The sequence below is a fragment of the Mastacembelus armatus genome, chromosome 11, assembly GCF_900324485.2.
Source record: "Mastacembelus armatus chromosome 11, fMasArm1.2, whole genome shotgun sequence".
NCBI classification, from domain to species: Eukaryota; Metazoa; Chordata; class Actinopteri; order Synbranchiformes; family Mastacembelidae; genus Mastacembelus; species Mastacembelus armatus.
Window position 1 is genome coordinate 17,456,193 of NC_046643.1, and position 12,535 is coordinate 17,468,727.

The 12,535-nt window shown below is 40.7% G+C and overlaps 1 protein-coding gene and 1 long non-coding RNA gene across 2 annotated transcripts; one reads left to right on the forward strand and one right to left on the reverse strand.

The window, feature by feature from the left end:
• Positions 1–6,504: 6,504 nt before the first annotated feature.
• Positions 6,505–9,300, forward strand: LOC113126291 (Na(+)/H(+) exchanger beta-like). Its single transcript, XM_026300259.2, has 5 exons — positions 6,505–6,760; positions 7,716–7,941; positions 8,221–8,438; positions 8,524–8,720; positions 9,154–9,300. Exons 1-5 carry the CDS (start codon positions 6,505–6,507, stop codon positions 9,298–9,300), a joined length of 1,044 nt encoding a protein of 347 aa, XP_026156044.1.
• Positions 9,301–9,433: 133 nt separating this feature from the next.
• Positions 9,434–11,955, reverse strand: LOC113126990 (uncharacterized). Its single transcript, XR_003295354.1, has 5 exons — positions 11,190–11,955; positions 10,941–11,086; positions 10,030–10,400; positions 9,839–9,930; positions 9,434–9,638 (listed from the first exon to the last, which is right to left on the reverse strand). It is a non-coding gene; the product is annotated as an uncharacterized LOC113126990 (long non-coding RNA).
• Positions 11,956–12,535: the final 580 nt, after the last annotated feature.

Genomic DNA, 12,535 nt, shown 5'->3' on the forward strand with positions numbered 1-12,535 from the left:
TTGTTTACATTTGATTTCATGCATTCTATGGCATTGCACACCACACATGTAAATATAGTATTTAGTTAGTCATTCTCCTAAACTACTCACGTGGGTAATTATATGTGTAAGCACCTGTGTGTGTGTGTGTGTGTGTGTGTTGTAGTGTATATGTGAATATATGTGTGGGTGTAAGTGTAGGTGTGTATGTTTAAGTGCATGTGTTAGACTCTCTTTCACATCTGATTGCTTCTTCACACAGTGGGGCAAGGTTTGTGGCCCTTGATCCCCACAATTTGATCTTACAACTCTTTGTAACAATGTATAAACATTTATAAGAGTAATGATATTATAAATGCATAGTTAAAGAATGCCTTCTTTAATGGCTTCAAACCTGAAATTTCAGGATTTATTCGAAAGCATCAAATTGGCTGGTAAACTTGTGTCCTAACAGAGACGAAGAATTATGCTGTGCATATGGCCACTGTTCTCCAACAAAAAGAAAAAGCACAAAAGAAAGTTAGAAAAACAGCTGAAGTGTTTTGCACTAATTATGATAATGAAATGGTGTCTGAGTGTTATTTTCAGGGGGACAAGCTATGGCTTGATGGCCGGGGCAGGGGGCAGGGAGAAGGTCGGGGCCGGAGACCTGGCAGACAGCAGATAGTTGATCATGACTACTACTACGTCTGTGGAAAAGCAGGACACTGGGCTAAGAGCTGCCCACAGAGAAAGACACACCCTGAGCACCAGGAGGGAGGAGCAGGATACTCTGCATGACTAGACAGCAAAAAAAAGGTCAGATGCAAAATACACACACTGAACAGAATAAAGAGATACGAGACACACAACTGACTGAAGCTAAGATTTTGAGCTTAGAAGGAGTAACTGAAGTCATGCTGCATGAAGGAAAACCAAAAGTGACATTGTTGGTGCAATGAGTTAAAATAAAATTCCTGTGTGACACAGGAGCTTGTAGGTCAGTTCTTAGTAATCCACCAGACAAACTCAGACTGACTACAAAAGAACAAATTTTAGTAAAAGATGTAGGAGCAGCATGCAAACTACAACCTGAGGCTGCTGAAGGAATTAAACCAGTATTTGACTCATTATTAAACGCAGGCATTATCAGAGATACCTAGAGCTCCACTGGTACCAGACCCACACACCCTGCTGAATGACGTCAAGCCCAGCTCAAAGTGGTTTACTGTCATTGATGTGGCAAATGCATTTTTCTCTATTGAAGTTGACAAACAATGACAATTCTGATTTGCATTTGAGTTTTTGGGCAAAAGATGGACTTGGGCGTGAATTCCACAGGGTTATTGTGAGTCTCCTACCATCTTTTCCCAAGTAATGTCTACTAACTTAGCTAAGTTTTAACCTCCTGCAAGAAGTCGAATATGTATTTGTATGTAAATGAAATTTTGATATGCTCTGAAACACAAGAACAATGCAAAACAAACACCATAGCTCTGCTTAAGTTTCTAGCAGAACAGGGACACAGAGTGAGTAAGAGCAAATTAGTTGTAAAAAAAAAAACGGTTAGTTAGATACCTAGGTCACGACCTTTCACAGCAAGGGAGAGCTCTAGACTCAGACAGAAAAGAAGCTACACTTAAAGCACCAAAACCACAAACTAAAAGACAGATGTTTTTCTTAGGTATGACAAATTTCTGCAGAGCATGGATACCAAACTATTCAGAGCTGTCTAGTCCATTGTTGAAATTGATTTATGACACACCTATGGCAACTTATAATAAAATAAAATGACTGAAATTGCAGAAAAAGCCTTTGATGGTCTTAAAAAGACCCTGAGCAGCACCTCTGTTTTAGGACTGCCTAACTATGAAAACTGTTTTATGCAAACTGTTGATTGTAAAAATGGTCACATGACTTCAGTGCTGACAAAACAGGCCTATTGCTTATTATTCTGCCCAATTGGATCCAATAGCAATGCCTGTGTGTATTCAAGCTGTTATTGCAGCCTCCATGACAGTCCAAGCTTCAGCAAACATCATGTTGTTTCATCCTCTGACACTAAAGGTTCCACATGCAGTCTCTGTCCTGTTGTTGCAAAACAAGATTAGCATACATGTCACCAGCTAAACATCTGTCCTTCATGACTACATTGCTTTCACAGCCACATCTCACTATTGAACGATGTACAACCTTTAATCCTGCTACATTAATGCCTATAGCTGAGGATGGTGGGCCATGACTGTATTGCTGAAACTGAGAATAGAGTGTTGCCCAGGGTTGACCAAACTGACACACCTTATAAATATGCTGAAATGACAGTGTTTGTAGATGGATCTTGTAAAAAACAAAAAAACTCACTGATCTAATTCTACAGGAGATACTGTTGTAACCTTTAAAGATGCTTTTAAAGCTGAAATACTAGCATCTCATTTATCATTGCAGGCTGAGGGACTTATTACCATAACAGAAGCTTGTAAATTATGAGAAGTAAAAGTAGTTAATATCTACACTGACAGCAATTATGGATTTTCAACTGTACATGTGTTTGCTCAGCAGTGGAGGAACAGAGGAATGATCACATCATCTGGTAAGACCATCACACACTAAGATCTTATTTTCCAGCTGTTAGATGCTGTGCAGCTGCCTAAAGAGGTTGCTAATTGTAAGTGTGACACAAATGTGAGGAATAGACATGATTTCTTTTGGTAACTGTAAAGCTGACGAAGTTGCTAAATCAGTAGCACAGAAACCACTGCCTTTACAAGCTACAGTTACAGTTGAATATCTTGATGAGCAGATACTTAAAGACATGCAGAACAGTGAACCTCAAAATGAAAAAGACTTATGGATAAGAAATGAGTGTAAAATAGATGACGACAATATTTGGAAATGTAAGGATAACAAAGTAGTGTTCCCTAGAAGTTTATTTAGATATGCAGCTGTACTGACGCATGCTAATGTGCATACGTCAGCAGGAGGGATGGAAGATTAGTAAACATAGTGTTTACAACATATGGTTTTACAAACTACTCTAAAAAAAATTAACAATGTGAAATATGTGTAAAAATAATCCACAGGGACAGATTGTGACAAGAAATAGTGGAAAGTTTCCACTACCTGAATATCCATTCAACACATTTGCATGGATTTTATTGAACTAAATAACTGTGAGGGAAAGAAATACTGTTTAGTGATCATTGATGCATTAACTAAATAGACTGAAGTGTTTCCAGCAAAGCATCCTGATGTACTAACAGTAGCTAAAACACTGACAACTACTATTATTCCCAGATTTGGAATTCCAGAGAAAATCTATTGTAATAATGGTACATATTTTGTAAACCAGGTAATTAAATATCTTACTGCAATGTTTATTAAGGAGGATGCTCACATGACTGAGACCATTGCCGATTACATGGCAAAAATGTTGAATAATAAAAATGTTGTAAATGTTGTATTAATGCACAACAGGAGGGTCCTGAGCCTGAACCTGACTCTAGAGTGAAAACAGGAGACTGGGTCTCTGTAAAAATCATCAAGAGGAAGTATTGGTTTTCTCTGTACTGGGAAGGACCTTACTAAGTACTGCAGTCTATACTCATGGTTATGAGAATTGTTGAAAGACCTTCCTGGATTCATTTAACACACTGTAAAGAGGTAAAGAGTACTGTCTGAGTAATTCTGTCAAACCAGCAGGGACTCACTCTAAACTCCAACTAACCTGTGGTGAAGTCTGGCTACAAAGGGGGGTGGAACCAATAGGGACCACTCGTCTCAAATCAGTGAAGAAACCAACCACACCCAGGGGAATTAGGTGAGTGAGGAGTAGAGTGACCTGGGGAGAAGACTGCTCAGAAGTACATTTTGCCATGGAGGGTCCAATATATCGACCCTGGCACCCCTTTAGACTGTTTTGTGGGGTGACACTGACAATGAGCATATTGACTGTCATATCACTGACCACAGTTATGCTGATTTTGTTTCTCTTTGAGAAAGGTTTGCAACAGCTGGAGAACGCTACTGACTCCACTGAGATAAGACCTGGTATGTTCTCCTCCCTTGAGAAGGAATTGCTACAGCCCGGTAATGCCATGAACAACATCAAAACAAACCTAGGACAAAGAGAGCTACTTATGTGCCCACTTTTATCTTTTGGGCCAATGAGACTCAAACTGCCCAGTTTGATTTTTGTAAAGTAGTTAACTGTGGTGATGTGTGACAGGAACAGCTGACATGAGCAGACAAGTATATTTATGTCACTAACATATGTAGGTTACACTGATTAGACTCAATCCACACAATGATCCAACAGGCTTGAACTACACACTGCAGCTGTTTGCTTCCACCTGCCCTCTAGCCAGTAAACCATGTCTTTGCATTATTTGATGCCACCTGCTCCTGTTGTTACTCCACCTTTCTTTACACCTTATAGTGCTAATTATACCTGTTTTTGAGAAATTCCACTTCAGGGAGAAAGGTCGGTGATCTTCACTGGTGCAGCTCTACCACCAATGTGACCACTCCTGGGGCAGACTATGACCCTTCCTGGTTCACGGACCATGTTACTCCACGTGCTGACCTGTGGTGGTATTGTGGGGGAAACCAATTGAGACCAGTGCTCCCACCTGACTGGCAGGGAACCTGTGCTCTTATACAATTGGTGATGCCATTTTATGTGTTGCCACTGTCTGGTTCTTCCCTAGACAGCCCACACCGTGTGAAAAGAGACACTGCAGCAGCCGGCAGTTTTGATAACAGAGTATATATTGATGCCATCAGAGCCCAGAGGAGTTCACGACGAGTATAAAGCTAGAAACCAAGTTGCAGTAGTGTTTGAATCTTTCCTGTTTTAATAATAATAATAATAATACATTTTATTTCATGGCGCCTTTCAAACTCTCAAGGTCACCTTACAGAGAGAAAAAGGAAGCATACAGCATGAAATACATAGAGTGCATTAAAACAACAATAACAACAATGCATAAACAGAGGGCCAGAATGTAAAGGCAAAAGTGCAGAGCATCCAGGAAGTGGGCGATGTACAGCAAAAGCAAATTGAAACACAGAAACCCAGATGACAGAACAACAAATATGAAACAATATGAGACAATATGAAATAGGCGGAGGGTGGTAGAACATCACGGGCTGCTTTGAGAAGTTAAGACAGTTAGGTGGAAAACGCTATACGGAACAGATACGTTTTGAGTGATGATTTAAAAGTGATGATTTAAAAGTGGAGTTTTGGTGGTTAACCATTTATAAAAATGTTGACTGGATAAATTATTTGTATTATAACCAGTAGAGCAGTTAGGTAAAATTAGTCTTATGACCTGGCAGAATCGGATGGCATTAGACATGTTACTGGCTAAGGAGGGAGGTGTTTGTAAAATGTTTGGATCTGCCTGTTGTACCTTTATTCCTAACAACACTTCCCCAGATGGATCTGTCACTCGAACTTTACAAGGACTCCAAGCCTTATCTGAGGAGCTGGCTGAGAATGCTGGTATTGACAACAACTTCACTTCTTGGCTGGAGGGAATGTTTGGTAAATGGAGCGGTCTGATCCAGTCCATATTCATCTCAATGGCTGTGATCACTGATATTTTGGTTACCTGTGGTTGCTGTTGCATTCATGTATTAGAGGCCTTTGTCTAAGCCTTATTGATACAGCAATAACAAACAAATGTATCAGTCCATTTCACAGGATGACCAGGACCCTGAAACTCCTCCAGAGCCAGTGAAGGAAGACCTGACTGTCTTTTACTGACTATGATAAATTTGTCTTAACTTCTGAACTGTAAGGCACAAATGACTCAAACACTGAAAATTCCTGTTTGCCCATGAAAACAGAAAGTTATGACATTTATTTCTCACTTCTACAAGTTATATTTTAGCATGTTAATCATTTTAGATTTGTGATTGTGATCTTGTTTGTTTGATCATAGTTATGATTTATGATTTTACTGTTTTTCCTATAATAGTAACAATTCTGATCTTTCTGTGTGTTTTACCAGAATAATTATCATTATGATCTGCTAAACATTTTCATATAGTACTTATGCTAAGCATAAACAGGAGGGATGTGTTAGAGAAATTAAAATGTTTACCCTCCTGTGACCTGGTCCACCTGACTTTAGTATAACTGAAACACTTCTGAATAGGGCCTAGAAATATAATTGTTGCAATTGTGAGCACAGTTTGCTCTAACCTTGACTATTTGATAAGGGCCCAAATGTCTTTCTGTGACAAATCCCCTCCCTTTTCTTGTTTCCTTGAAAACTGATGTGTTAGGCTGCAAGCAGCCAGTGACCCTCATGCTGTACCAAGGTGCTGTGTGACTGTTACTCCTTGCAAGTAAAACTTCTATATAATCTTACCGAAGTTGGTCCTCTGAGTCTATTTGTTAAAAGAATTTACCTAACAGTCGCAAAGTAGCATACCTCGGTAGGTAGTGTTTTCCGACAGGACACCGGTCATCATCTTCACATTATCGAAAGCTGAACAGGAACGGGAACAGCTGCCCAGTCCTCGTACCATCTGAAAATGTTCGTGTCCCGGAGCAGCCCCAGTCTGACCGGGTTCCTGTGTCTTTTATTGCTCGTTTTTGCCTCCGCGAGTCGTGATGCTTCAGGAAACGACGAGACGGGGAGAAATCCATCCAGGACACAGGAGGACCACCACCAAACTAGCTCCACGACTCACGAAAAGGCGTTCCCCGTCCTGTCCTTCAACTACTCCCATGTCAAGCAGCCCTTTGAGATCTCTCTGTGGATCCTCCTTGCCCTGCTGATGAAACTCGGTAAGTGCCACAGATGTGCCACCAGCGAGGGGCTGGGGTTTTCTAAATTAGAGGTCCTGGTTGTCTGGGCTGAAGGTCTCCCCCACCCGAACAGGAACTGTACAGTTTCTAAGAAAGTTTCTAAAAAAGTGTTTGTAGAGCAAAATGACACCAGCACAGAAGAACTGAAACCTGCAGACAGAAATAAATACACCACATAGGATCTTAGCGCTCTGTTTTCCCCTGCAGCCCCAGATAATTTACATGTCTTTGTAAACAGTCACTGAAACTAACCCAGTTATTCTGTGGAAAAGTCTCTCAGCAGCAGACTAACTGTATTTATTGATATATACAGTTTAGAGGCTCTGCCCCTAAACATTCATACAATCAAGTTTCAGCATTAACAGCGTGTTCACTGGATTTTCCTCTAAGCTGTTGTTCCTTGTGAGTGATGCTGCTTCAACACAGCCCTGGTTGGGAGTTTTTCCTGCTGCTGAAATGATAAATCAGTCAGTTATCAGCTGTTTTGGTCTGAACGTACGACACATGATATTGATCAGGGCTGGATCACCAACCATGCAAACCCACACCTGCAACCCCCAGGGGACCTGTTTATCCTGGTCTGTAGTGCTAAACAGTCTGAAGCTAATCACCCAGTGTCACAAGATTAAAGACTTAAAGGCAAATATTCACTGCACTGCATTTATCTGCTTAGTTTAGTTTCTGGTTATGGTTTAAAATGAGAGTTACTGTTGAGCCACATTCAAATTATGAGCATATTAGCTCCAACGTTACCAGCTGCAATATTAATGCCATGAACACCATAATGCATCGGTATATTATCATATACATGAATGTGGCGTTCTTTAAGGTGCAGGTTTCTGCTGTTTTATTCTTCAGTTTCAGTAGAAAGGGAAGGTTGATGTATAATGTTTGGATAATTTGAGCTCATGAGTAAAACACTTCCTCTCCGCAGGTTTCCACATTATTCCCAGAGTGTCGGATGTTGTTCCGGAGAGCTGCCTGCTGATCGTTGTTGGTCTGCTGATCAGTGGCATCATCAAGGTAATCAGAGAGAAAGCCCCCATCCTCGACTCGCAGCTCTTTTTACTCTACCTGCTGCCCCCTATCATCCTCGATGCCAGCTACTTCCTCCCCATTCGGCCCTTCACAGAGAACATGGGCACCATCCTGGTGTTCTGGTTCGTTGCAGCCATTACCAGCACAAATGAACAACCAGAAAGCACTCAGCCTGCAGGTCTCTGCCAGTGCTGCACAATCCAAATAATAGCAGCCTTTCTTTAATATTCCTTAATATTCAAAAACAAGTTTGCAGGATGCTTTGCTGAGCAGGGAAGATGGAAGATGTGCATCCAGGAGCAGGCAGCACTGTAAACCTGACACCGAAAAGTGTTTTCACTGCTTTTGTTTCCTGCAGGGGGAGTTGTAAAGTTTACTTCCTCTGTCCTCGGTTCCTTCAGGTCGATAGCTTGTGGCGTGATGATGAGGCCATACATGGAAGCCAACATCTCCCACGAGTCCAACATCGGCATCAAATATTTCCTGAAAATGTGGAGCAGCGTGAGCAAGACTCTCATCTTCATCTTCCTCGGTGTCTCCACGATGGCCGGTCCTCACGCCTGGAACTGGACGTTCGTCATCTTCGCCATCATCCTCTGTTTAGTGTCAAGAGTGCTGGGTCAGTACAAAGTATTATTATGCTTTATTATTATGCCCCTTGTGCTTGACCTGCGTTGCAAACTCTCCCGTTGTTCGTGTTTCAGGAGTTATTGGTCTGACCTACACCATCAATAAGTTCCGTATTGTGAAGCTCACCAAAAAGGACCAGTTCATCGTGGCCTACGGTGGCCTGCGAGGCGCCATTGCCTTCTCCCTGGGGTTCCTGCTGACTGAAAGTAAAATGAAGAACATGTTCCTCACTGCCATCATCACCGTCATCTTCTTCACAGGCTTTGTGCAGGTGAGAGGAGTAAAGATATTTCAGTCCATATTTCAGCTGTATATGTTTAATCATGGACACAGTCTGTGGAAAAGGTGAACACAATCTCAATAAAGCTGCTTGTTAAAATAAAGAATTACATGAAAATTGTTTTCTGTAGAAAAAGAATCAAAAATCTTGACAGTTATTCGGAAATCAATAAATAGCACGGTGGATTTGATTATTTTGGAAAATATTGAAATCTGAAAGCAGGAACATAATTTGCATTTCATTAGTGTGTTTTTCCTTAGTTTGGTCCTCTTTCAAATAATGATAAATGATAAAGAGGACATAGAAAGTGCTGCAGTTTAAAGGCGACTCTAAATAAACAGAAGTCAGACACAGAAACAGCTTGTTTTTGTTTTGTGCATGAGAAAATGTATGAAATACCTGTTTGGTCTCACTTCTGTCTCAGGGCATGACCATCAGGCCTCTGGTGGAGCTCCTGGCAGTGAAGAAGAAGGAGGAAAGCAAAGGGTCCATTAATGAGGAGATTCACACGGGAATTGGCGGGAGCTCCGCCAAGCTGCCGACGCTCGTGTCGTCCATCTCCATGCAGTAAGTATCAGTGAAGAGAGCAGCTTGTACTTCCTGAGGGCGGGTACTGTCAGAGCCAGACCAGCTTCTGTCTGCCACATATCAAACCAAAACCACATGAATGACTAAATACCAGCAGCTTTACATGATTAAATATATCACAAAATACAAAGACAGGGTGTTTTTTTTTTTTTTTTTACTTTCTTCAAACAATTCCTTTAATCCTTTAAGCCATAATTTATATGGCACTAAAATATTCATTTTTCTATTTCATATTCATTCATCATTTTGTTGCTAACGTGTGTGCGATGTTCTTCTGTGTCTCCTGGTTTAGTTGGTGTTGTGCTGTTTGGGCACTGTCGCCTGTGGGTGAGAATGAGCTTAAAGCTGGTGCTGTACACCAAACAGGAATATTTATCTTTCATTGAAACTGAAACCACAATCAGTTTTAAAAAAATCAGTGACCCAAAACAAGCAGCTTAACTAAGCAGGAGACAAGGACAAAAGTAGAATCTGCATTTTTCATCATACTTTTTTTTGTGTAAATGATTTAATAATTTTACCTTTGTTGTTCCTAAAAATCCACAAACCAAACCTCTGATATAGATCAGAGGAGAGTCGTGAAGAAGAGATCAGGAAGATCCTGCGAGCCAACCTGCAGAAGACCAGACAGAGGGTAGTGCCCTTTACTCATCATTTACTGATGTGTGTCTGTGAATGTGCTGAACGCAGAGTAGAGATGTGTTGCAGGCACCTGATAAGTTTCAATAAAGGCTTGTCATTTGCTGAACTCAAACTGCCTTAATGTTTCTGCCCGTCAGCCTTGTTTCTACAGCAGACACGACCTGAGTGAGTGAGATTCGCTTCAGGAAGCAGAGAGTGGAGATGGAGAAGAGGGTGAGTTATAACAATAATCGTACATTAATCCAGATTTGCTGAGAGTGGTTGTTGTCGTTTAAATGTTTTGTAACATTTTCCTTCTGTCTCCTGACAAATGTCTCATTCGCAGATGAGTCACTCCCTCACAGTTCCTGCAAACCATCATGAAACGCCTCCTGCCAGAAAAGTCTTCTTTGATTCAGAAGCTTCAGTAGAAAAACAGCTTTTCACGCACTTTTAGTGCAACTGTAAAACAATATTTGAGAATATAATTGTGGATTAAAATTATATTGGGAAATAATTTTGCTGTAAGTATGAAATGGAGGAAACAATAGTAATAATTTACATCTTTAATAAAACAGATTTTTTTTTTTGTTTTAAACACTTATGACTTGGAAATGAGATAATAAGCACAGATATAATACAAGGCAGGAAACACAATAAAGAGCTTTGTGAAATGACACAAACATTCTCATTTCTCATTTCATGTCCAGCCCATACCACTGCATCAGTTTTAGACTTAATAGCCTAATACAGGCTTCATGCTCCATTCATTTTTAATTAGTGGATCTTATTGAAGCCCATGAAATATGTATGTAATTATTATCATCAGGATTTATTCAGAGAGGTAGACATGCACCATGTTGTTTAGAGAGGTTCACAGCACAGTGAACAAATTCAGTCAGTTTGACACAGCCACTATTTTCCTTCTGTGATGAAGCCATTTCTCTCACAGCCAATTGTTTTATTTGTTTATAGCCTGAGGGCAGAGATTCGAAAGATCACCTGAGATTAAAGGAGCTGAATTTACAGGTTCAGTTCGTTCAGCGTATTACTCCCTCCGGGAAATAAACGACACCGTAGATATCACTGATGGATTTAATATTCTCTTCTTGCACTTGTTGCACTTCACTGTCAAATCCACCGTCAAACTATACAAATGAACAAAATACACATAAGCACACACACGTTTGACATGAAAGGACTGTAAACCAAATATACATATACACAACAAAAGAAACATAAACAATATACCTCGCTGGCTGCACATAACCAAGAGGGAATAAGTTCTTCTTCACTTGCCGTGGCTTAATCTTTCTTGAGCACTTCTTTAACCTTTTTCTTATACATCGATTTCACGTGATTCTTGCCAACAGCATAACAAAACAGGTCCGTGTGAAACATAGCACAGCGGAAAGTAATAATAGTTCCTAGTGGTGATAATACAAACAAAATACTCAACAGTAGAACCTTTTAACAATCTACTTAAACAGAATTTCAATAATGACATAAATGTTTATGGCAGCTAAACAGCGTGTGGTGCTAAAACCTGCAGTGTGTACTTGTCATTAGGCCTTCAAACTGAGAACTCTCCTAATGTACGTTCCCATCATGGTGCTGCGTGCTCTGAGCTGGTAAATGCCCCTCTGACCTGCCAGGGGGCGCTGTATGAAATCCACCACCTTATCTGCAATGCTAATGTGGCTAACAGTTTGTGAAATGCAAAAACACAAGTGGGCTAATTAGGTTTTGTCATGTCAGACAGTGGTGAAGAGTGATTGGCTGCACTGACCTTTGTGGGCTCTCAGGTTAAAGTTCAACATGTTTCGTTGCCCACTGAGAGACAAGTTGCGTGCTAACCTGTTGCTGTACTATTCCTGTGTCTCAGAACACAAGGTTTACACTTATGATGACAGTAGTGATGGGCAAATGATACCGAGGCTTCGGAGCTTGTGTCACTCTTCCTGAAGCGGAGTGATTCGAAACACTGTGTAGGAGCTTGTATCCAAAACACCAGTGTCACGTGACTGATCATCACTGTTTCGCTTCGCGCTTCATTGCTTCAAAATGTTTCAAAGCTTTTCATTGACTCATAGTCTTTCAGTGTGTGTCATTGACTCATGGCGTTTCAATGCATTCTGAGGCAATGACAGCTTGACAGGTTTGACAGATGTGAGTGGTTTGGTGCCATACCAGCTGTATAACATTCATCATTCTGCTTCAGGATTTGGAGAGAGAGAGTGAGAGTATTTTGGCAAGTTTCACGGCGAGTCCCACCAATAAGCGACGTTCTAAAGTTTGGGATCATTTTGATTTCTGTCATGGGATTGAAAGAGTGCCAGTGCTTCACTCGTGCTCTTTAGTGGTTGCTATTGCTTCAGTTATCCACCAGATGTCTCCGTCACTGAAGTCTCGAAGTTTTGAATCTTTTTCGGCACAATTGTCAGGAAAGCCTCAGTGCTTCATGAGGCTTCACTTGCCCATCACTACCAAACATATAAACGTTATATAACGTTATTTTCTACCGACTTTCATAAATACGTTTAACATTAACGCCATTTATTTAAAGTATAAGACCCAAAGGAAAGCTGACAACACTT